Genomic DNA, 26,461 nt, shown 5'->3' with positions numbered 1-26,461 from the left:
CCAGCAGAATAGCACCAGCGGCTCTACTGGGGTACCGAGGAGAGGGGGCCCCACCCCGCCCTCTAACGCATGCGCACATAATAAACGAGCGTAAAAGTGAAGTCAGATGACCACGCGCTCCTTGGAAAGTCTCACAAGATGACAATCTTTAATTATTATTATTTTAACTAAATACTTTTATTTATAACACCTACACAGTGGTCTAGCCCCTGTGTAAATAACACCTTGCTAGCCCACAGACCACAATTTGTTTGGCATTACAAATCTGATATAGCTGATTATCACAGCTCTTTAAGGCCCTCACCTGAACAACAGCATATCTCACAGACAGGAATACTTCATGCAGCCTGCAGCTTACACCGCTAAATGAATGTGACATTGAGTTTCACCCTTTGTGAGTATGTAAATTCCTATTAATGTATTAACAATATTGGTCCTCTGTAAAAGTAAAAACTGCTTTGTTATGGCATGTTTTCTTTTCTTTCTTTTGTTCTAATCTAACTCTGTGTTTAATTACATATTTTTAGCTCAGTGAGACTTTCTGAATATTTAAGGCTTACTTGTTAACTTTTCGTGGGACTTCATGGGGCCTCCAGCTGTTGTCCTTCTCCATTATGTAATTTGCTATTTTTGCTTACTCTGCATGTGACACAGCCTTTCCATGCCTATTAGTTTGTTCATGGATTTGTAAATACCATAAAGCCCTATAGAAAACTGAATTCAATTCCTTTTAGGCTGTTAACATTTCAGCATCAAGCACTGATCAGAAGCATTGACTAGATTACCTACACACTGATCAGAAATCAACAACCAGTTTCCCATGTTTCAATAGATCAAATGTTCTGGACAACAAAATAAGATGAACTTTTGAATTATCAGTTACCAGCAGCTAATAAGGTCACATTGAACAACATCTGCTCCTATAGTAGAGCCTAGTAATTATGACGAGATATTGATGGCTACTAGTCAGCTGCTTAATGAATTCAGATATTGATCCAGCGACTGTGCCTTTTGACAATGGCCCTCCTGTCTCCAGGCTCTCATTCAGTAGCAATACAACGGACTCCAGCTGTGAGCTCAGCCACGCTGTATCAGCAAAACCTCCCTCCACTGGCACAGGTAAATAAAGCCATCAAGCTGGTAACTGTGCTCCCTCACAAAACATATCACACTCTCCTTCTCAGCTACATCTATGAATGGATGTTTACCAATTTCAGAGGATTACTACTTAAAAACATGCATCGCCAAACTCCAATATCCAATCAAATGAGGAGACATGAGTGTAATTATGTATTGATTAGAACTAACTATTGATTTAATCATTTAAAGCCTTCTAGTCATAACTCAAGGCTCAAAATCATTTGTCAGGCAAATAGCATGTGCTAAAGTGTTTACTCAGTACTAATAATTTATGTGAAAAATACGTTTTGGTCACCTTCTCAAAACCCTCAGTGATAATAGTAATTGTCACTGTGCACACTTTTGCCCCCCAGTATGTTTAACTGTAGATTCTTTATTGCCATGTTCTAGCCTATCAAAAACAAATACTGCATTTTTTTTCCTTGTGAAATCTGTTGACTCATGTTGCTAAATGTTGGCTGAAGTAACCACTGGCCCCGTATGGCTAAAGGTCAGGGTGTTTGGCCATGATCAATAGGGTTAAGGTCATTAACATATGATGAATATCATGAGGCCCTGGGAAAGCAGAGCAGAGGACCAAAGAGCTGGACTCTGGTTGGCTGTAGCTTGTTTCCAGGAGATGCCAACCCCCCTACAGACCTTAGAGGTCAGTTGAAGAGCTGCTGACCTCTAACCTTGGGTCGAGAAGGTGATGGAGAGGTTTGAAGTCTGCATAAAACAGACTGATAAAGTATTAAATGTGTGCGGTGTTTAATCAAAGACAAATAAACATCAGTGTTAGTATATTTGGAAAAATCTTTACTGTACAAGCTTTATTTCTTAGTCTCCTTTCCAAAAATATAGAAACAATAGCAGGAATTGGAAATTTTTTAACTAGTAAAGCAACCAATTCCTTTATTTTTGCTTGGTTCTGGCATGCTGTGGAGCTTTTTTTAAACTGTAAAAAACAATTACAAAAATAAGGCCAAGATGGTTTAAACATGTGGTGGAAACAAATAGTGGCTACACTGGTCAAAGAATGCAAGGGTAGGTGTGACAAAGCCTATAGCGACCCTTAGATTAACAATAATAATGTAATTATTTGATGCGCGTGTGGAAGCAGTGGCCAAGAAGAGCCATCTACACCTGTACTTTTTGAGGAAGTTGACGTTTTTTCCTGTATATAGACAACTGCTGACTATTTGTTGTTGAATTGGTTTTAACATTTCTCATTATTATGTGGTTTGGAAATATTAGAACCAAGGACAGTATAAATGTGAACAAAGATTTGAGGATAGTCACCAAATATGAGCCCCCCCACAGACGTCACTACCTGCTGCGAAAGGTCCCCCCGGTTGTGGAAAGCCAGACCCAACCCTGCACAGAGAATTTAAACTGCTTCCTTCATGCTGTAACTACAGAACAGCACGAGTTAGGTGTATTAGGACCAAAAAGTCCTTTGTTCATGTAGCAAAAATGATACAAATTAAAAATGAGATGCAAATGTAACATTTAATTTCTTGTTTAAAAAAATAGCAAAGACTTTAGTTTCAAAAAATTGGAATTTTCTGCCAGTTATTTTATGTGATATCTGTACCTTACCTTACACCAGTGGGGGTTTTTCCCCAAGAAATTTTAGTTTATTTTTACTGGAGGATTATTTATTATTATTTACATTTAGTGAATTTTGGATGTGGATTTATGTTTTGTGGTTGTGTATCATTTTTGTTTTTCCTTGTGGATGATTTCTTGAGAGAATGCCTGTAAACCAAGTTTCCCAGTAGGAAAAATAAAATGACTGAATGTGAACTGAAGCAAAAGAAGAAGAAGAATGACCACTTAAAACACGTGCACAAGAAAACCTTCTTTAAAAAAGTTTATTGGCTTTTAAAACCACTTTAAAAATCTCACCAGTGAGTACTTTCCATTGAAAAAAGAAACAACGCGATTGCAATATTAACAAGCTACTGTACATTAAGCGAAACACCAGACAACACCACAGAGGAGGGTTTTTTTTTTCTACTGGTAGAAATGGACAAGATAGTCTGACAGAGTTGGGTCTGGGTCAGTAAAAGGTAAAGAATCACTGCTTGATGGAGCTTCGGAACTCATAAAGAGGTGCATTTCCTTCATTCAAATTCAAATATCAGTGCCATATTGTTAAAGAAAAAAACTAAGAGAAAATGTTAAAGTAAAATACTCTTCACAAAATGCATTTTGCAAAAACAAAATACAAACAAACAAAAAAAAAATATGTAAAATTGTCAGAAAACAGTCAACATAACATACAGAAGAACATTAACTTAGTAAACAGCACACAATGAAAATAATGTAACTCATGAAACTAGCACTGCCAGTCTGGTTAACAGAACCTGCCCAAATCACAGAAGACAGTGGTTACCAAGAATACAACGTACAACAGAAGTAATCACACATGCGTGCGTACAATCATTTATCAACATAATGAGCATGTAGGTTTTAAAAGGTTATTTAACTTTTTTTTCCCCTCAATGCTTTATATTCTCATGTAAGAGAATGAGTAAGAAATGTGTATCTCACTGAGATTAATGCACATTTTGCTACAAGACAATTAGTCATTTTCTGACAATTCACTGAAACTTCCTTACTCGTTTTGTTGTAAAAAATTGTTTTTTTTTTTCATTTTTTCTCTTTTTTTTGCGGGCATCCATCATTACATTTGTCCATAAAGATGTGGCAAAGCCATGTGTCATAAAAATTTAGTGCAATAACGTGAACCTCCAAAGTTTGTTGAAACGTGAGTAATCGCTTTTTTTCGTTTTTGTTTTTTTTCCAGTGTCTGCTGTAAGACTTTGAGCACAATGTCTGTCACAGAGATGTTTGCAACCAGCTAACAGTATCACAACTTTTTTTTTCTCAATATACCATGCTATTGATCCTGCTCAAAGCACACATCACTTCTGCAACTGCAGAGACCTTTGAATAGAACAAAAAAATAAAACTAATGAAAAAAACATAATCAGCAAGCGAGACCAGACAGCATTACTTTTACGACACACTGAGCCAGAAATGTAACACACAACATACAGTATCTTGCTGACTATAAATCTGCTTTTTTTTCCTCTTTTAAATGGCACATACTTAGCTAGAATAATGGCCATAATATAGTGTCTTGATACATCAAATCTCTATGTATCTATCCTATTTACAGATGGAGCTTAAACATGACTTATACAACATTGACAATAGCCAAAAAACTCAAGCAAGCATCCTACTGTATCACTTAGCCTACCTGGCTAGCAGTGATGGTTTCAACATGCTTTCAGGTCCATGGTTACCTATAAAACATAGGACAGTGACCATTTCACAAATATACATACTGTACATAAGATTTATCTAACTTAATCCTTTTCTGCGAATGCAATAGAGCTCTTTTATATCTCTGAGGCTGCCCGCTCCCCGTTGTTGTTAATGTTTACAAGGAGTGTTTCTACGTGTAATAATCTCTTATGATTTTCAAACAGAGCATCTTTGGTATGGACATAAGGCTGGATCTCCACAAACATAATAATGCAATTTCCTCTTGATCTCAAGATGACATCAGAACACACTTCAGCCTCCATCCTCCCTTGTAAATGAGCCTTCTCCATACCATTGATATTCTTATCCAAGCTGGGCGTATAGCATGCCAAAACCCCCCCATTAAAATAAAAACAACCTCATGACTGTGAGTGCGCCTGCCATGGTATCGTGAAATGACGGCATATCAAATTCCTCTAAATTCTTTAACGATAAGGGCACACACAGTGTAGTCGTTAGCCTATACAATACATATCTATACTGAAACACTGCGGAACAAAAACAATAAGAAGTAGTATTGAAAATATCAGAGTAACAGCTGCCTTGATATGATGAAGCTCTGGATGGTTCTGAAGATATCTTAACATTATACTATATACAGTCTCTCTAAAGATGGCGTAAGGCCTTGGACTTTGGAAATAAGGCAGCCAGTTGTTGATTCCTTTCAATGTATCGTCCACAAAGTGGCCTGAATCCCCATCTTCTCACTACAGATTCATCTACTCCCTTTATAAGATAATAAACAGTACAAGAAGTATAGGCTTAAGAAAATTTCACTCTCGGACAATGCTCAGATGTGAATCAGTTTTTCCACTGATTTGGTATATGATAAAGATCATGTCATAAATTCAGCACCCGGCAGCTTAAGAGGCTACCCTTTTAAATATTCAGATATGGCAGGCAAATGTACTACAACTAACATGTGCATATACTACAATATCGTCTCCATTTGGTTGAATTTGAACTGCAAAAGCATATGTTGGTTTTTTTTTTTGGTGAAGTCTCTTGTGCCAAATTTCCTACCCATCTCTCTTCCTTAATTGTTCATCAAATACAAATATTGCATTATTGAAGATTACCCTTCTCCTAACGTTCTTAAGTAAGTGCACGCGGCCACCGAGAGAACTCAGATGAGGGAGAAAAGTGGTTCGACACTGAAACTCTGGGTGACAAATGCCAAAAAAGGGGAAGGGATCAATTAAACATCGCGTGTAGGAGAGATTTTCTGGTACGCCTGGCACTTTGAACAGAACAAATGGCAAAGTCCAGACAAACCCCAACAAACTAGAGTTTAAAAACAGATTTACTACATATGCACAAAACCAAACAACAGAGAACAGAAGTCTTACAGAATAAAAGATAACATTAACCTAGCATCTCTACTGTAGTAGGCTGGTCTTTGCTTTCTAGCCAGTCAAAACCAGAGTTCACAGTATCACTGCATATCTGCTGAAAAAGCGGGTCGTTCTTCAGTTCTTCCAGTGTTGAGTCTTCATATTGTTCCTGCTGTTGATTGGGATCAAACAGTAAGTTGGTGTCCAACGTGTTAAGGTCAGTGATGCTACTGGACAGATCTGAGGTCAGTCTGATGTCGTTTGAGAAGTCGGACGCCACGGCGTTGAGCTCCGAAGCTACCTGACCTACCAACTGGGAACTGGGGTTGAGGCCATCATCCCCCAGCAAGTCCTTGACAGTGTTGTTGAAATCCAGCTGTTGCTGTTCATCCTCCACCTCCTGCTGCTGTGTGCTCTGGAGGAGCAGCTGTGGCTGTGTTTGCACTGGATTCTCCTGCAGCTGCTGCTGTTGCTGGTCTTGTTCACCAGAGCCCACTTGTGCTTGGCTGTCCCCAGTAGAGAAACCTCCCTGCTCTCCACTTCCGGTGGTGAGGTAGCCGTGCTGCTGGAGCTCAAAGGCAGCAGGACTGGAGCTGACAGGCAGCTGAGTCTGATGAGCAGTCCCTGCAGCAAAGCCAGGGGTGGTCTCCAGGATCTGTGTGAGGTTCATACGGGCCGTGTAGTTAGAGGGGAGGTTGTTTATGCCTAGACCGCGGACAGAATCATCCCCGTCCGCTTCCATCTTGCTGAGGAGAACATTCGTGATTTTGGCCGTGTTGCTCTGACCCTGCACGGGCAGCATCTCACTCTGCATCATGATGTTCAGAGGTACAGACTGGCTACGCTGGACCATGCTGTGGACAGAGGTGACAGTCTGGCTGTTCGATAGGATGCTGAGAACCTCGGAGGTGATGGGGGAGTTAAAAGGTGAAACCACAGCGCGCGTTGTCGTGGTGGTACTTGTGGTGGTGGTCGCGGGGCCAGTGTTGCCACTGAAGTTTCTCTGGCGCACTGCTGGGCTAACACTGCGGCAACGGAAAGTACTAGATGCAGACGAGGATGAGGCCTTGCTATCTAACGGTGCCGGCACAGCAAAACTCTCTTGTTTTGTAGGAGTTGTTACCATTTGCTGCTGTTGTTGCTGCTGCGGCTGTTGCTGTTGCTGCTGCAGCTGCGGCTGCTGCTGCTGAACTGGAGAGATTGGGGTCAAACGGCCAAAGTGAGCAGAATCCTGTCTTGACTGAGACTGAAATGACTGGCCAGGAATTGCAAATGCATGTGGCTTACGAAACTGATCGTCCACCAGGTCTTGGTAGCTGGGCAGAATGCCAATGCTATGGTTCGACAAAGGACCTGAAGAGTTGCTGTTGTAGCGGTTGTTGATCCACTCCAGCTTGGCCTTGTCAGGGTGGGTTGCCATGGGTCTTTGCATGGGCTTGACAGGGCTGCTGGAGACAATACTGGCGTCATGGTAACCTGTAATGCTCGAGTTAATGGGAGTAAAAGCAAAAGGGTTCCTGCACTCCACGGGGCTCGGGGGGACGCTGCTGCTGCAGTTGGACAGTGGTGTGCTGATAGGGGTGTGACGACCCATGGCTCCATCCACAGGGGTTATGGGAGCCATACGGGAGCAAGGGCTCTCCCTCGTCAGGCTGTGAGCGAGCGTCATTTCAGAGGTAGGGGTGGGTGTCGGGGTTGGTGTCGGCGTGGGGGTTTGGACTGGAGTGGTACTGCTGTGGGCAGACGGGTAGAAGGTAGTAGTGGCCTGGTGAGTGCTGAGGATAGAGCCTTGACTGTTGGCTGACTGACCTTGCAGGGAGACGTCCACACAGTTACCGAACAGACCCTTCAGCTTCATCTGCTCCTCCATTTGGACTAGCTCCTCCACAATGCTGTCTTGGGTCATGTCATCATCATTGAATGGGAAATAGTCCATGTTGGTCTGAGAACCTGCAAAATCAACCATTTCCTGTGTGAGGGTGAGCTGGCCCGAGGCTTCAGAGGGTTGGGCTATAATGGAAAGTTGGTCAGCAGGGGCTTGTTTGTGTTCTGCTGGTATCTGCTGGGCAAACGCCTGCTTGCGAAGCTCATCAAGGTGCCCTTCCTCCCATATTGTGCTCTTTAACTCACTCATCACAGAGGCTTCGTGTGGTCCTGAGTTGGCTTGTATGGCACAAGGATCCCCAGTGATCTGCTGCAGCAGCGCCTGATCGGTCGTGTTATTTCCCGCTGCCCCAGTGCTGGTATCGGGGCTGACAGAAGGGTCTTCGTGTTTCACCACCAGGTCTTGGTGTTTGACAACAGTCTGGGTGCTCTCAGTGTGTGTGATGGGTGAGTCAGAGAGTGCAAGGATCTGTGTGGGCCCTATAGAAGTGTGTTTCACTTTGCAGGGGGCACTCTCTGGTCTAGCAGGGGTTCCTGGTCTGGGGATCCTCTTCACTGCAGCGCTGACTCCGGGTTTGGGATTGTCAACTAGAGCTAGCGGCTGCTGGGATATAAACACCCTCTTCACTGGAATTGCATGGGATTCCCCGCCTGTGCGCTTCCTGGGGCTCTTGGCGTCTGCGCAGGGATCCTTTGATGTTGGGGTAACAGCAGAGGAGCCGCTAGATGATGCGTTGACACTGGAGTTCTGATTATCAACAGTCAAGTACAAAGTACTGTCATGGCAGTTACTGTTATTGCTGTCCTGAGTCCCAGCTGCAGCTACAGAAGTAGGAGAAGATGTGGGGTCATTTTTTATCCTTGCCCCTTTGTCTGGTCCTGGAGAACATTTAACAAGGAAACTTGGCTCACTAGCAGCCCTGAACTTTGCCACTCTCTCCTCTTTGGCTCCTACAGCAGTTTTCTCCGTGCCAGAGGCAGAGTTATTGTCATTTCCGGCTTCAGACACCACTTTGGCGTCAGCAGAGGGGGTGGGAGTAGAGACAGGAGCACTAGGTCTGACTGCAGGAGACTGGGGGGCAGCACAACTCCCACTTTGTAACTGCTGGGATTCCTCCAAAGCAGCGGTGGTGCTCACGCCAGCTGAGGCTGGTCGCACAGAAGTGCTGCTGCTGTTACTACTACTGCTGCTGCTGGGAGCGAGAGCGATGGCTGTCATCTTCACCACGTTCACTGAGCTGACGTGGGGAGTGGGCATCACAGTTTTTATTGGGCTGTTGGTGATAAGCAACGTGGGGGGTGAACGCAGCGTGATGGCACTGGTGGCAGAGGGCTTAGGCAGGATTTGGGCGTACCGTGTACTGTGTCGTGCCAGCCGGTCACCTACAGGACTAGCTGAGATATTCTGAGGAGTTTTGGGGGACTGTTTGAGAGACTGAGTGACCACTTGAAAGTTCACAGGCAACACTTTTCCTTCGGCTGTCCCTACGGGACTGGGTGAGGTCATCAATTGCCTGCTTCTCTGTACCTGGGAAAACAATGAGAACATAACAGCACATTTTAGGCAAAATGATCCACAACTTGTCAGATAATAATTAAATAGAAAACTCAGTCACGTACCGTCACTGGGCTAGGGACAGCTGCTACTACGATGCCTATGGTAGGCTGAGGGGAGAGCAGAGCAGGGCTGCCACAGGGGATCGTGGGGCCCGGGGTACTGGCCTCTGTTCTCTTGACCTGGGTCTCAGTGGGCAGGGGTGAGTGAAGCTTCTGCTCCTGCTGCTTCTTCTGGATCTTGCGTTGCAGTTGCTGCTTTGCATCAACAGAAGGCGAGGGCAGGGTCTTCACCTGGGGCTGGAATGAGTTAGACTCCGCTGTCGGCACAAACGCAGAAGCTGGAGTTGGTGTCTTCATTCCTATCAAGACATACGAGAGGAAAAGAGCGGTAGATCGTTGGTAGTGTTCTTGTCTTGTTAAACATCTCTGCTGAGGCATGAGCTGTCTGCAGTTCTGGATAGTTAAAATTCAACAAACATGTACTATGTGTAGCCTAACAAACATTTTACAGCACACAGACATCATGGGGACGGTTAATTTAGCTAATGCTTAAAAAATAACTACCTAAATAAGGCCTTGAGAGGTGTCAAGAGGGCTACTGATTGGTGTAAATTACTTCAAGTCGAAGCGCTTTGCATAAACATCAGCTAACATCAGTAAATACACTTTCTTGTGTAGATATGCCAATACTGGTTAACAAGACTGATACTGGCCAATGCTGGCTAAAACCGATTGTTGGACAATAACTTGGTGCACTCCTAGAGTATGTACAATCGCTATTTTAAGTGACAGGTTAGTTTTAGAAAGATTTGCATTATGCACGCTGTAGCTTCACTTTAAACATGAAGTCAGTTTTTCATTTTAGTATTTCTGCTTTGTCGCTTGCAGTTCAAGCATCAGCGTGGCAGAAGCCGTACATTTATTTGCAATTTGTGACTGACGGTCATTTCTGAAACAGGACTTTTGATTTGCATTTGCAAAAAATTAGGACCACACTTAGAAAACACTCTTGAATCAGTGAGATGGAAATATGTAGAGAAAGAATAACAAACAGCAAATTATATTTTTTGACAGACGGTGGCTTTATGCCTTCCAAGCTTGTATATCTCAAGTGAAAAAACACAATGTTTAAGATGTACTACAGTACCTAATGAACTTCAAACTTACATGCACACGAGACAACAATGAAACAAACATGGCAACAGATCAATAGGACGCCTTTACCTGTGGGTGTTCCGGTCATAACAGTGAGTGCAGCCATGGACTTAGTACCGATGTAGTGGCTATTAAGCAGAAAACGAGCCAGGTCCTCCACGTTGTCAAACTGACGGCTCAGGACCTTTTGAGCCCACTCACACACTAATCCACAAGCTGCAGACCTCATTTCATCTTCAGCACTCGGAGACTGGCCTGTTGGCTCCATCAGTTCACACTAGTGAGACAGAGCAGAGCAGCAGGGAGGTGAGCGTCGAACAAACTTTTCAAGTCTAACTATATGGATTGGTTTTTTGCAGGCAATCTTACCCCATCACCAGACTTCTGAAGATCCAGGTTGGGTAGGGATGGCATGTGAACAAAAGCTTTCTTCCTTAACCCGCTATAACAGTATGTGCGAAGGAGTTAAGGTTTCTAAAGCATGAAGAGTGTGCAAACCTAAATGGTTATAACATGCCGATATTTGTACGTTTTTTGAAATTCTGCCCTAAAAATATGACACCATCTAAGGCCAGACATCAGCCTTTCATCTGTGAGCCAAGGATTCCCTGCTACTACCTTTCTACTTCTGTAGCCAGACTCTCTTGGAATTTTGAAAAAATAGTTCTCCAGGCTTTATGAAGGTATTTCAAAGCTTTTCTCTGGATATTTGCTGTTTTTTCTTTTTTTTACCATTTTCAGGGGAATGTTGTTTCATTTCTTAAGCCACTTCACACTAAACTATGAATCATTCAAGCACTAAAAAGGCACTTAGTTCAAGGGGTGAGCAAGTGTTAACACAGTTTAACAGGCAAAAAATATTTTTACACTAACAAGCTGATTCCCAAAGAGATAATAGTTGAAAACGTGGCTTCTCAGCGTGGTGTGCAGTGTGTCTTTAAAAATATCTGAGGGCACTGGACTCGCAAACTTGTATCTTTTCCCTTGGTTTGGTTTCTTTTCACACAGCAAACACTCCAAGCAAACTCCAAGTGAACCAAAATGCATCACCACAAACCACATGAGAACATTTAGTCTGCTTACTGCTCAGACGCGTCTGGGGTGTGAGCAACACAAGCAAATACAAGAAGAAGGTGCTGTGTTTTGGCCTAGTAGAGATAACATGGAGAATTTACATTCACTTTACAACAAGCTGCTAGCCCATACTGACTACTTATGCACTCTGCACATCTAGGTTACCATGCTGCATCCCAGAAGTCAAGAAAAGATGTTCAGCTCAAACTTGCTGCATGCACCTGCTAGTTGGCTCGGATCACGTTCACACCATAAATGAACCGCTCGCTTGGAAGTGGACTGAGACCCCCGACCATGTTCACACGTGCACAAGCAAACCACACCAAGATTGAAAACTATTTTGGCTAAACTAAAAACTGGCTAAACACCACAGGTGTGAAAGCACACTAAGAGAGCTCAGGTATTTTGAAGAATAAAGGTTTTCACACCAAATATTGACTTTGAAGCTTTTTAGAATTGTACTAACTCTATGTTGCCTTGTCTACTGTATTGACATTTATGTTCGCATGTTTCAGTAAATCCCTGCGCCTATTTCCCATTTTCCTAGCAAAATATAAAGAAAGATGCCCCAAGACTGTTTAACTTTTTTCTTTCTTTCTTTCTTTTTTAAATTTTTTTAAGAAATAAAGGAGCAGCTTTGAAGCTTCCTCTTTTGGGGCAGCATGAGAACATGAAAAAAGACTCAAACTGGGCATGACAAACACCCAGTTTGAGTCTTTCTTGGCATGTAAAGCCGAGAACTTTACTTTTTTCCCTTGAAATTTCTTTCCCTCTGAAGCTTTGTAATCCCCTTATGTTGTCTGGCCATAGGGTCTGAGCTCAGGTAAGCCTGTCCATAAAAAAGGGACTGTAGCAAATAAATGGCAAACTAAGTTACATGCACTCTGGAACTTAAATTCACAGAAGCCAAGCAATGATAACTAATGGCGCAACTCCTCTCTTGACTCTATCCTGTGTGGAATTTTGAGGTTTTAATATATTTATAAAAAGCTTTTTTAAAGCCCAGCTAGTAGTATCATGTTGAGATGAATTGCCTAAGATCTCTGCAAGCAAACATTAATGATCTGCCTGCTCAGCATCCATACAAGCCCAACTGCACACATGCAATCACCTAAAAGAATCACTCGTGTTGAAAAAAAAAACGAAGAAAGAAAAAAAGAAAGAAATACAACCAGGGTAACACTTTGTTTAAGGATATTTGGATTTGCCTCTCATTCCCAGACGACGTGCCTTCATGTTAGGAAAGACATTCTTCATGATCTTTCCAAAGTCTGCTGCACTCAGTGGATTGTAGCCGAGATTGTCACAATAGCTCCTTGTAGGAGAAGAGAACCCACATGAGATTATGACGAAACTATAACTGTCTGAGAGCAGATCGCACGTCTTCTGCAAGGTTATCCACTTACTTGTATTCATCATACACCTCTTGCTTTGGGAGGGAAGTCTCTGGGTGCTCTTCTAGGTGATTGCGTATCCAGTTGAATGCATACATCTGTTGAGTACGGCTTGACGACATGGAACTCTGATCACTGAAAGTGGTGCATAAGAAAAAGACATTTGGTGAGGCAGTACCCTCGACTGCGGTGCATCATTTCTTGTTAATACAGAAACTTTAATACCATAATCCAGGAGTGGAGGACCCCCTCTCATTCTCAGTCCAAATGGGCAGAATTTGGGGGTTGGGGTGATGAATAGATATGGGGAAACAAATGAAACACAGACAGCTAGGTATAGCAAAAGTCTACAGATTTCAGTGGTTCAATCATACAGCTGAAATGTTGTTTTAAGAAGAAAAAGAAAAAACCCCTCAACAGTGACTTAAATTCAAATTCGATGCCCCTCTAGCGTCTATCAGCCTAACCTGTGTCTGTGTAGCAGCCAGTGGATTTTTGACAAGCAATGAGACAGTGCCGATAATGTAATGAGAGCCACAACAAAGCATGTATTTGTGTGTGCGTCTGTGTGTGTGCGTGTGTGAGAGAGGAAAAAAAAAAAGCCAGAGAGCAAAGTGGAAAACTTAGTTTAAGTGCTCGCCTGTGACATACCTTTTATCATTGCCACTGCTGGGACCAGAAGGCAACTTAAGGTAGAGGTAGAGCTTTTCGATGTCTGTAAACTTCTCAACATCTTGCTGTAAAAATAAAAACATCACAGAGGAGAAAAAAATTAATATGTCTGAAGACTTTAACACACGTGCTGACAAAGGCTGTGGTCAGGCTGATGGTTTAAAATCTGGTTCATAATTCAGCACCAACTCAAACAAACACGGACTCTGGAATTACAATTGCATGCAAGAATTTTATTATTGATCCCAACTTAAGTGCTTTTCATCTGGTTTCTAAGAATGGATTCATCTCACCTCTTCCTTTTGTATTTGCCTCTTTGTTGCTAGGGGAACCAATACTTAAATGAACGAGGTGAGAGCTGTCAGCCAATAAGCAGTGAACGAAGGCGCTATTTACTACACGTCACTGCTACAAGCCCTGAGTGAATTACCCGCACAGGTCCTGACCTGCTGGCCACTGGCTGAAACCTAACTCTTCCCTTTTTAAACTTCCTGAACTTCTTTTTGGTTTTTAAGTCTGATCTGATGATCAAAATCACATCACGCCTATGTATTTCTTAAAACACTTGCATCAAAAACAACTGCAAATGCAGATTATACTGGTGGAAATTTCTCTCAGTGCTTTTCTCTCTAAAGTTATTATTCTGATGCATGCTGTACACAAGCTTTTTACTGCATAGAGAAACTTTTGGCAACCGGCAAAGAGATTTTAGCCAGAGCCAAAGAAAAAACTACAACAAAACAACACTGGAATAAAACTTTGCTTCTACTAAGTGTTATTAATCTGAGCTTCATTTACTCAAGCATAAAATTTGCTAATCAAAGAGGTCAGAAAACAAATGCAAGGCAAAACAGACTGAGCACCACTAATCTTTGAGGACTGATTGTGCACAGCCCTCCCAAAAAAGCTCACTCTGCAGGAAAAAACACTTCAATGTGTCACCTGTTTAATAAATTTTTCTACATAGTTTAAGGCATCTAGTTTTACCATTTTTGCATGACAACAGTGGATGTTAGTGGCAAACATTTGTCACCGACAAAAAAAAAGAAACATATACATTTTATCTGATTCTAAAATGACAATATCATCTATGTATCTTATTACTATCTTATTAATAACAGAATATACAATTTGGTACCTTTGACATAGAAATTCTGTGCACATTATGATATGCCGATAGTAACCCTATCAAACAAAGTTATTAATATAAACACATCTCAGTGCCTTCTGAAAAAGCAGCCCTTTTAGATGTTTATTTACTGTTTTATGTGGAAGCATCAGAGGAGTCAAAGAATAGATTTTTTTTTTTAATCGAGACAAAAATTGAATAAAGCCCAAAAAACAGCAAAAACAAAAACATCTGCCTAACACCAGACAGACGTGTTGAAATTAAAATCCAGGCTCTGTCTGCTTTATTGACGACAAAAAATAGACAAAAGCTTTATCACGTCGCTTTGATGTCACTGACACGGCTTTGCAGCTGCGTACGGCGGCGAGACAGAGGGAGACGCAGCGTCTACAGTTTGAGAATAATCTAAAACTGTGCATGAATAACCAGCTGAAACCAAAATACAAAAATCTTCATATATCTATATAAACATTGGAAACACTTTTATCATTTGCTTTGCACAGTGCAAAAAAAGGCATTCATGAACATAACATTTAATGTGTTATATGTGTTACTAAAAAAAAAAGAAAAAACACAATATAGCATTAAGATTTCTGCATGTAAATATTAATCAAATTTAAGCTTTGTGGGGTTGGCTTTGTCTACTCTGCTTCATCAAGCATGAAACATATTTAATCATTTATATGATTTAATGAAACATTCATTGCACAACTGTTCTCCGAACGCAACAACAAACATTAACACATGACTCTGATAATGAGGGGATTGCAGATTAAACAGTATTTACTCACCAATATGCTGTCCACTTTTGATTGTACAGATTTGCTACAATGAGAAAGAGATAAAAATTCAAGAAAGTGAATAAATAAGAAATAAAATGTCATGGATGCATGCAAGATTTTGTCAACATTTCAGCAAATAAAAAAAAAAAATCTCCCTTCCGGGTTACATTATTTTTGTACGTCATTCAATACGACATATTTTATAATTCGCTGATATACTTTGAGGGCATCTTTGATAAGGTGAGAACATGTTTTAGGAGATTTATGAACATATTAAATCTGTAAAAAAAATGACATGTTTGAGTCCTCTCTCTGGCAGATTCTCTCTAGGTCGCTCTCTCAAGATGAACTAAGGCAGCGGTCCCCAACCCCAGGTCCACAGACCGGTACCGGTCCATGAGTCGTTTGGTACCGGGCCGCGAGAGTTGAGGCTCAGGTGTGAAATTTATGGTTTTCAGGGTTTTTATCGGCTTTTAGCATTATTTTTTTAATTGTTTTTATCGTTACCCTGGTTTCCCTGGGTCTTTTCCCGTGTGTTATGATAAAATCTTCTTCTTTTGGTACCGGTACTGGTTTTATTTTGTTGTATTTATCCGCGACACCTTAAAGGCCGGTCCGTGAAAATATTGTTGGACATAAACCGGTCCGTGGAGCAAAAAAGGTTGGGGACCGCTTAAGTAAGGGACTGAGTTCCAGGTTTTGGTGGGGTTGTCTATGAACACCTGTACTAAAGCCTCTGTGTCTTCTGTATGCTTCGGGTCACTATCATGCTGAAATATCATCTGTGTAAGTTTTTTGCATCGTGTCTCCACGCTGCAGAAAGCTGGCATCCAATATATCAGCACCAGTGCCTTACTGTACGGCTGATGTAAGCCAGACTGTGAGTAACAACTAGTGCCTAGTGAACAAAGCTCTTCTTAGACTGTCACAGAATTTTTCTGAATGACCAAATCTGGGAAAAATTCTTGTTAATTTCCAACTTGGCTGGAACCCACTAGCTTTTTATGCCTCATGGCCAGATTTAAACATCTATGGAGATCGCAATGTGGGTTTTTGAATCACACCCAACCAATGTGAATCTGCCACAGGTGTCCTCATTTACTTGCTACTCTCAGCAAAACGCTCAGTGACATTTTATCATCATTTTAGGGTTATCACGAGCAGATTTACACAGAGTTACACAACTGTTTTTTTGTTTGTTTTTTTGTTTCTTTGCAATTAAAAAAAAATGCAGCATATTTTGAGTCTGGTGTTACTACACAGTAAGGCTTCCATGCCATACCGGACTCATAATAACAGGGAAAATTCCGATGCGATTAACATTGCTGAAGCCTCAGTAGCGTGTGCAACAACGTGTAAAATTAGGCCTTCACTAATCACATTTTATGCAGCACGTGCTCGTCCATACCATAATGCCGACGCAAATAACACGGTGGCCGGTTTCAGTTTAGAGACTCATCACTAGAAATATCACAAGGCTAATCAAAGCAGGTGTATCAAAGGAAGATGAGCTGAATATTTATGTAAATGAAAAGTTTCACCTTTTCATATGAAACCCCAGAAAACTAAACACACCAGAAAGCACGTTTGCAGCTTGTCACTGCTGGTTAATGTGTGTGTAATGACTACTTCAACTTTTTTTAAATTAAAAAGCCTCAGTGTAGTATGGCATATCATCTGAGCAGACACGATAATAGCAGCAAACGTGCATCTGGTTAATTTTAATCCCAGTGCTTTTAAATTTGCGAAGTGCTTCTTTTTCCTTGTGGTCTTCATGAGTGATCTTTACTTTATCACTCACGCGCTTCTGCCTCTTATCTACGCACAGATGCTGTTTACATCTCTGGCTTCCTTTTTTTTTTTTAAATTGTTTTCTGCTGGAAATGAGCCCGTGTGGCCATTGATCTCTTTTTTTCTTGTATTTAACATAAACTTAATTTGCTGTAGAGTAATGATGAGGTAAGGGAGGGAGGAGGGACAGAAACTGGTGAGTAATTTCCAAAGCCACAGTGCACAAAATAACGTACTGGTTTTTCAGAAGGAGCATTTCTATTTATAAACACACGTTATTCCCCCACATGATGCAGCCCTCTCATTAGGAGCATTAAATCAGAGCGAGGCTGGACGTGTGGAGCTGCCTGCTTTGACACCTGTCATCCCGAGCATCAGCACCGCCGGTGGAGTCGGTGTCATCTATTATAACATGGCCTCCTATGGCTCGATGCTAATGACCATAGCTACCCCTGTTGTAGGTAACCCGACGTTACCGTGTCGTTAGCGCACAAACAGGAACCAGACGGAGCGGCGCGGCGCGGTGCCGTCGTGTTTCTCTGAAATATTTAGCACGGCAGCAGCCGTGTTGTTTTTCGGGCAGCTTTTTGTGCAGCACACTGCCTCCTTGCCACTCCACAGTCACATACGCTAATTACAAGGCTACGGCTAGCGAAAAGGACAGTGTGGCCGCTTGTGGATCGCTTCCATCCTTACCAAATTGAATTCTTTATTTTGAACTGTAACGCGTTAGCCTCGGGCCCCTGGAGTCCTGGCACCAGCGCTGGAAGAGAGCCTAATCCCGAGGCAGGCTTCTGACCAGGTTGTTGTTGATCATCAGCCATCACGATGGAGGGGTGGTGGGGGAGCTTTAACAAGTAGGCCTCATCCCCGGCTGTGCACTGCACCGGACCCACCGCTGCTGGAGCGGCTCAGTCAGCTAGGACAGCCCGCTGAATCCACCACAGAGCATGGCTACAAACACTGTGATCTGACCCTCGCGAAGCACAAAACAAAACCCCCCAAAAAACACCCGGGAATACAAAAGGCATATCGCAGGGGTATCTCCGCTGCCGCAAATTGCACGCCTGCAGCAGCCAGCAGCAGCTACAGACGGAGCTGCTTGCGTCAAGACGCACGCGAGCTGCAGCGCCAGACCGGAAGTAGAGAGGGTTTTTTTAGGGTGAAAATAAAATCCCGATGTTTGGCATGTCTCATATGCGCGGATCTGCCTTAAAATAGAATAGTTTATGTCCTGAAGCTCATAGCAAGCGTTCAATCTAAATATCGATAATATCGATACCGGCGCTGGTTTTTATCCTTCAAGTTCATACATAGCTCACTGAATTGTGTTAAATAAAAATTTTTTTAATGAACCTTTTTGTTTTGACTGTCATGTCAACTTTATTTACAGCCTGTAGCACATTTAAACAACAGAAGCTGATCCAAAGTGCTTTAGAGACGAGCATATTTATTCCAGGTGTCTAAATGTGTGTGTGTGTGTGTGTGTGTGTGTGTGTGTGTGTGTGTGTGTGTGTGTGTGTGTGAACTTATTATTGGGGAAAGCAAAAATCACTGTGATTTAGAGGTCATTAAAATGTGTTCAAAATTTGCAAATCGGTGATGAATTCTCTCAAAAGTCACAACACACACCAGGTAGGAAGCATGAACTTGTTTTGGCTGCTAGAATAAGTTTAGGAACTGCTAATACACACCACAGTGTGTGAAATCCACAGTTTCTGCACTTGAAGTAATTGAGAAACCTGCATTTAATTACATTTTAATTGTTAATTGATTTTAATAGTGAATCTAGGACGCCACTGACATTGCCCCGTAGAGCCATCCACTTTACCCTTATGCTTATCCATTATATTATATACATTTAAATTTACTTACATTTTCTAATCTGCATCTTTGGTGTGACAGAGGAGGATGCTAAGGATAGGGTGAGATAGAGGCAGATGGTCTGCTGTAGTGATCACTAAAAGGAGCCGTTGAATGAAGAAGAAGAAGAAATATTTTAATGAATGATAGCTGGGCACAGCTGTTATCTAAATGTCTGTGATGTGGTTTTTTAAAATTATTATTATACTTTATTATCTTCCACTGCAGACCAAAGAATTGAACAGGCAGCTGAAAAATGTCCCTGTTGTTAATAAGAAAGACATTATTAATCAAGTTATGTTAAACAAAAAAATAATTCTTGCCTTAAATTTTCTTCAGCCTTATGTATAAACTGAGCAATGAAGCAAATATAGGGTGGGTCTCCTCAATTCTATCTGCCTGATAAACTTAGAAACTTAGTTTCAAGTAACAGTGCACGCCGTAATTGATTTAAACATGACACACCATTATCCCAACATCTGCCTTTGAAATTTGAAAAATTCCAGGAGGCTTTTATTTGAAAAGTCATCAGCGGGACTTCAGGGTCTGATAGCGTCTCACTTGACGCGCTGTAGTTCCCATATGCACCTGCAGGGGGCTGCTGCAGGAAGCTGGTTGATCAGATAGTGACAATGACGGGTAAACAGCCAGGATGATATCACTTTGCCATGTAAACCAAGCATTTATAAGCAAATATATTGATCTTAGTATCTACCGACACACTTGAATAAAACGGTGATCGAAAGAGACGATCGACGAGGAAACGCTGATACACCAAAGAGGTGTCACAGACAGGTCGCTCCAAGATTGTCTTTGCTCATTGAGCAGCTTGCTATTTTTTTCCTACTTCGGCTGAAATCTGAGACACAGTCGGCAGGAAAAAAATAGCCCGAGAGCATGACACTAATCGAGACTATCGGCACCAGATCTAAATAGAACGTTTACTTATGCCACATCTGCCATAAATGAGATATTTTCCACGTGGCAAATTAATTCAGTGGTAATAACCTGTTTTAACCAACGCGTGATCAGCAGTGGTTTATAGAGCTCCTATAAGGGAAAAATGCATGTGAAAATTCAAAAGAATGAAGTAACCAGAGCAAGAAAAACAAGACCTAAATAAATGCTTATTCATGACTTATTTTATGCTGCCATCTGTTGATGGAAACTGGTAATGTTACTCCACTAACGCCGCAAGAAAGCAACAGACACACATGGGTGGGCTGTATGAGCAAGTACACAGTGACTGGGGTGACCTCATGGCTCCGAAGACAAGAATAACAGGAAGAAGAGGAAATAGTACCAATGGTGCTGCTCGCTTTCTGCTACTTCTGCAGGACTTCATGCTGCTCTGCCCCAGCTGTGTTTGTCCACATGTTTGTTTAATGTCCACAGGACTGTGTGTGACAGCTTCTCTGTTTGCCTTTGCAGTGACTAAGCCTTTATTTTTTCTCAGTGTGAGTAACCTTATGAGTCAGAGGCCCAGGTTAGACATCCAGGTGTGGAGATATTAAAATTACTGACAATCCAGTGCATGGCTTCTTTAGTTGAATGTTACAGAGTTTAGTGTGCCTGCAGTGAATAGCAGAGAACTGGCATAGAAATTAAACTCAGGTTCAGCTAGACGGTTTATTCTCATTTTAGCTTGTGTTGCAAAATAGGACGAAATAGTATTTGTGAGTGAATTCTTCCTGCAACTAGTTCCTTGTGAAAAGCACGGCAAGAGCTCTCAATTCATTTTCTATTCCTAAAATTAAGAAATAGTAAAACTCACTGATCTGCTTGATTTTTACACACTGCACAAATTATATATAAAGAAACAAGGACACAAACTGCTTCCTGGGAATATTCTAAAGTGATTTTCTGAAAGAGACAGGGGATACAATTTGGGGAGTTAAATTTAAAACATGTATCTGTACATGCCGAAAGGTCTAAAGTCTAAAAAGTGCCACTAAAACATGTTTTTTGCAAGGTATGGGAGGAAATGGGGCTTTGATCAGGTGTTCTCACTATTTAGCCTATATGTACTGTATGTCTACATGTGTATCTGTGAATATGCAATACTGGGCCTGTTACTGGGATTATAAAACCAAATACATGTAACAAATTATAATAAAGGATTTATGACATAATAGAGCATGAACAAGAAGAAAAAGTGATAATTATTTGTTAATAAATAGTAGAAAAAATAAGCTTATGCTCCTTCCTGCTCCTTGTTTGGAACATGTTAAGCTATTTATTATAATTATTATTTTTTCTTGTGTTTTGTTTGTGTTTTTTATTGTTGTTGCATTATTTTAACATGTTAAAAATAAAGCCACACATTACATTACATTACAATAAAAAATGGATAAAAAATGGATTGTATTGTATCACAGGAAATAATGTGTACTGATGCACATTACATGCCACTCTTATCATAGGAAGGAAGTTGATGTCAAAGCCTGAGTTGAGACGCCTCTGACGTTGTCTTTTAATTTTTCTTCTAAATGTACAGTAGCTGCATTATATTTGATGATGTGTATAAAATGCACTCTCACAGATATCCCTAGTAATTATAAAAAGCATGCATGTGGTCGGAAAAGCTTCTAAATGCTTTTTCCAGTATGGACTTTCTCCATGACTATTTCCTGAGATTAATTCAGTTTGGTTTGGATATAAAAAAATATGGGTTTTTACTCCCTAATCTACTATTTTGTATTTATTTGTAGCTATATAAACTATTGTTCTATTACAAGTGATAGAAAAAGTATGCAAATACACATTTATTTGTTGGATGCTTTTATTGTGTGGTTTTCATTTAGGAGCTTTACAAAGACTGTGTTTGGTCAGTGTGCGCTTAAACCTCTGTTACCCTTCAGAAACTGTTGCTTTCATTTTATCACTGGAGAAAAAATGTGTGTAGGTGTTTCTATAACCCTGTGGTAGACTCATCATGATTATGTTGTGCAGGTGTCAGGAATCCAGGCCAGTTCCTCAATTTAAAAAAAAGTGTTTGTGTTGTAGGGAGGTAGTTTTGAACATGCAGACATCTACTGTATGTATGTTATTGATGTTTTATTTGGTATTAGAGTTCATCTTTTTTTAAATCAAAGGTATTTCATGTAATTCACTTTAGTTTTAGGATTATTACATTGTCCCATTAATGCGTTTGGGCTCACGGAGCACCTACAGCAGGTTATATAATACTGTTTTGGTAAATGGCTGTTTCAGGTGCTGTTCATGGAAAGTCCTGCCACCTACTTTAGGTGGCAGGATTTAGATTATATTAGATTTAGATTACTGCCTATTATTAGATGTCATAAGGTCATATTTGTTGAGATTTACGTGGCCTTGTATTTACAGTGTTACCCGCTGATTAATGAGAAATTATGGAAACATCTTGAGCGGCCAAATGTTACTGTAATAGGGTCAGGTTTGGATAGCGGGCCACTATTGGCTCACTACTGCTGCAGTGGTTTAGAGAGCTCATGAGGCAATATTATGTATAATAAGCTGTCTCATAGAAAGCACACAAGTGGCACAAATGTTGAAGTTTTTGTGTGTGTGTGAAATGTAAAGAATTTTGTTTGTCATAAGGATAAAACTCGATCCACTGCTGATTCAGTACAAACCAAACTTGGAAAAAAAAGTCAATATTCCCATGTGTTACTGAAAATAAGATGTTATAACTTGGTTGTACCCTAAAACCTACAAGAGTATGAACAAAATGTATGGCCTAGATATTCTGGAAAAATGTACCCCATCTTTCCATTGCTATCACACACATCCATCAAATGTTGTCAACTCCAACTTGTTAACACCGGGGGTGTAGAATGGTGGCTCTTTATCTGAATTTCAAGAAAACGTTTCCTTGTTAGTCAATGTTTTCTCACTCTATTTTTGACCTTTGGTTGCTGGCTACTCTGGACTGATTTATTTTACTGTCAATCTCCTGTCACTTCTGATTTGGGATAGAAGCCCTCATCTCTGCAGTCTTTGCCCTTGCTCATTCCTCCAAATGTTAAGTTTTGCTCAATGATCTCCTCAAAGTGCCATTTTGGTGGCCATTTCACACCACACTAAAAACTTACACATATCTAACCCTCTTCTTTTTAGGACATGAATTGGACTTCAAATATAAAGCCAATATTAAAACAAAGGGTAACACAACAGAAGCCCAAGATATATCTGATAATTTTAAGAGAAATGAACCAGTGCTGGTATCCCACACAGTAGCTTATCAATGTTTTGTTTGTTGTACAGATTTAATTTAATGACATGCTTCCTGTTGATCTAGTTGGTGACATATAAGACTGGCGGTGACCTACAGCCGCTTCTCCTCATAGGTGTAGATGAATGTGGGACTGCGAGGTCATTGTGGCGGAGAGGACAGTCAGTCTGGATCTCACGTGCAGCCACAGCCTGTCCAATCCTCTTACAACCCCCACTTCTTTCAGCATTCAGGCCAAGATCAGCTTGCTGTGTGCAGGTCTTATCCTGAGGATACAGAAGATCGTCGGTGCAAAGTCACGTCAGCACGTATCAAACGGCACGGTAACACATCTACCTCATGATAGCTTTTGAGATGCATTCACTCACACACTTTTTCAGAGAGTTATCTGCACATATCTGCTCTATGGCTTTTAAATTTCATTGCTTCTCCAGATATAACCTCATTATAATGAAATCAACAGATAAATTTGCCAAATCAAACCATTTTATTATCTATTTGTATGCTATTGTCAGCAAAACAGTTGTATTAGAAAAAATAATTTATTTCTAATTAAAGAAATCCAAAGCTCATTAAAGAATGTGTTTAAGAGGTTCAAAAGAAGAAACACAACTAGTCAGTGAAAAAACCCCGATGATTGCTGCTGTTTAAAAAAATCACATGATAAAAAACTCAAATACAAAAAAAGCCAATTATTTAATTGATGAAAATGCTAAAAATCATCAGTGGCAATGTTATTTCTGTGTTTTGTAAAAAGAAGAAAAAGCACAAAATCTGTGCCTGCCACAAGGAAGCACTTTCAGTCATTTAACCTGTTATCAGACCCTCCGCTAAAAAAACAAGGATCTGACCACAATGTGTTAGTACTTTTGCTCACTTTTTCCGTTGGCTTATCAGTTCTGTAACAGGGTGAAATATGGGAGTCCCTGCTTTGACGTCACTTACACAACCTTTCCCAGGCCAGGCTGTTATTACAGATTTTATTCAGTGTTTTTTCCCTTCATTTTCTTGGCGTCCTGTGGAAGAGCGGATGGGAAATTCTGATGTCATCAACCTTGGCACAGCGGGACAGAGGAGCATGCAGACCCTCAGGGTGCCACTATTGGTGCCCATGTGTTTGTGCCCCGTAGATGGTGAAATAGATGGTGTGGTGCTGCCCGCCTGTGCTGCACCTGCGTCCCAGCATGCTGATTGATCAGTTTGGTCATGTGGAATGTCACCATCTGCTCCCTAGTCCCACTCACCCCTTCTTGTGTGAATGCCAATCACTGGCAGGAAGATAGTTATTTAAGCCATGTCAAATCAAGCGCATGGCGAAGAGCAATATGCCAACAACACTTGAAATGTGCGTTGCAGGCATAGTAAGCACAACAGCACATCTTACATAAAAAGACTAACCATAAGAGCTGCAGAAGAGGTGTTTACTTCTGGTTCCCTTTTCAGTTTCGAATTATCTTCTCACATCTATGCAAAATTCAAATTTGATTACTGAGTTTAGCAATCACGCTGTGCAAGTGTTTCTATGTGTTTGCATGTGTAATTCCTCATTTAATTTTGATCACGACTCCTTATTTGTTTTTCCTCCACCCCCTTCGGTTTCTCTTTTTTTCTTCTTTTGTTAGCTTCTTAATGGCCAACAACATATCAGGGGGCCATCAGGAGTGACATTCCTCTTTGTGGAGCGTCATAACCAATGACATTTCAACCGTGGCAAAATAAAGATATGCAAATCGGAGCTCATTAACATTTGCATTACCTGTTTGAATAATCGCACTTCTGACAAGGCAGCAATTAGCTAAGATTGATGCAAAGTTCAGGGTCAGGGGACTGTATATATTTGCTCTTGGATCATTTGCCCAAGATATGTGTGAGTGTTGGTGTGTCAGATAAAAGAGCTGATCTCTGTCAGCGGAAAAGGTCAGCCAGTGGCCACTGGTGTACCTGAATTAAAATAAAAGCAAAATAGCAACACACACACATATATATATATATATATATATATATATATATATATATATATATATATATATATATATATATATATATATATATATATATATATATATATAATATCTGGATGTATTCTATACATTTAGAATATTTACTCTTTATGAACAGCATCTTTTTAATAAAGCACAGTCCTAAAGGTCAAGAAATTGTTGTTTTGATGAAGCCGAAGTGACTGACCTCCTAACCCAATTGAGCAGTCAGGATTAGACTTTACCTTAAGGAAGCTGAGTGCACTGCACAGCTCACCTTCAGAACATAACATGTTTTTCTGCTCTCAGCTCTATAGTTTGCAGTTTATTCAGTAGAAAACCGTCATTTAAAAAATGCATTATAAATTATAATTAAATGATCCCATAATGGGCAGCCACAGCAGACACCAGGTTAAAATTTTAAATATAAACACAAATTTCAAGATTCTAGGTCGCTGCTATTTTGGCCACTTTGCTCCCACTGCCCTGCGGTGTTACTGTAAACACTAGGGACGATGACTTCAAGATAAAGGTTTTGCTGCTGTCTCGCTTGGAATTATTTGATTGGATTCTAGTGAGGGCTCTTTGGGCCAAAATGCTGTGCCAGGACAGTGCGCCACACTGTGCATCATGCCAACCACAGTGTACATAAGATCACAAAACATAGATTTGCTTGTACTATTCAGAAGTCATTCGCTTTATTAATCTTTTCCCCCCAGATATGAATTTGTGACTCCCAGATGTTGTGCCTTGAGGTGAGTCTAGGTGTGCACATTACTGCTGAAACTGCATAAAAAGCAATTAATTAGACTTAAAAGCACTGTAAGCGCACACCAGTGGGTCTGCCTGACAACAAAGAGCACAGAAAACTACATCAAACTACGTCGTAGGTGACCCGTCAAGAGTGCCTTCACCTAATAATATGCAATTAAAGAACGTCTCAGATCACGTATAGGCCATTTTCCCCACAGGTGTGGCTTGACATTTTTTGGCTTTACCTTTTGCATGCTTTAAGAACCACCGGTGTAAATATCAGTTGTAGGGCATCAGACAGCGGCTTTGGCCTCAAACAGGATGTCTGACTGTTTAATGTTACGCATCACCCAGACAGACCGCAGTATTAATAACCTTTAACCCAGCCGCTGGAGGAGCTTGTCACGCTACACGTGCCTACAA

The 26,461-nt window shown here is 41.0% G+C and overlaps 1 protein-coding gene across 2 annotated transcripts; it reads right to left on the bottom strand.

Annotated features, from left to right (window-relative positions):
* Positions 1 to 2,981: 2,981 nt before the first annotated feature.
* Positions 2,982 to 18,450, bottom strand: LOC134631296 (DNA-binding protein RFX7). Of its 2 annotated transcripts, XM_063479489.1 has the most exons (10): positions 17,927 to 18,450; positions 15,449 to 15,482; positions 13,509 to 13,593; positions 13,082 to 13,121; positions 12,869 to 12,991; positions 12,661 to 12,777; positions 10,758 to 10,842; positions 10,458 to 10,665; positions 9,297 to 9,592; positions 2,982 to 9,204 (listed from the first exon to the last, which is right to left on the bottom strand). In XM_063479489.1, exons 1-10 carry the CDS (start codon positions 18,052 to 18,054, stop codon positions 5,824 to 5,826), a joined length of 4,497 nt encoding a protein of 1,498 aa, XP_063335559.1. In that variant the 5' UTR covers positions 18,055 to 18,450; the 3' UTR covers positions 2,982 to 5,823. The 2 variants fall into 2 exon arrangements, with proteins under 2 accessions (XP_063335559.1, XP_063335560.1); XM_063479490.1 differs by lacking the exon at positions 13,082 to 13,121 and having other exon boundaries at positions 13,508 to 13,593.
* Between the last annotated feature and the right edge of the window lie 8,011 nt (positions 18,451 to 26,461).

Source organism: Pelmatolapia mariae, linkage group LG7 (genome assembly GCF_036321145.2).
Source record: "Pelmatolapia mariae isolate MD_Pm_ZW linkage group LG7, Pm_UMD_F_2, whole genome shotgun sequence".
NCBI classification, from domain to species: Eukaryota; Metazoa; Chordata; class Actinopteri; order Cichliformes; family Cichlidae; genus Pelmatolapia; species Pelmatolapia mariae.
The sequence above is the reverse complement of the archived record's forward strand: the minus strand, read 5'-3'. Positions and strand labels throughout refer to the sequence as shown.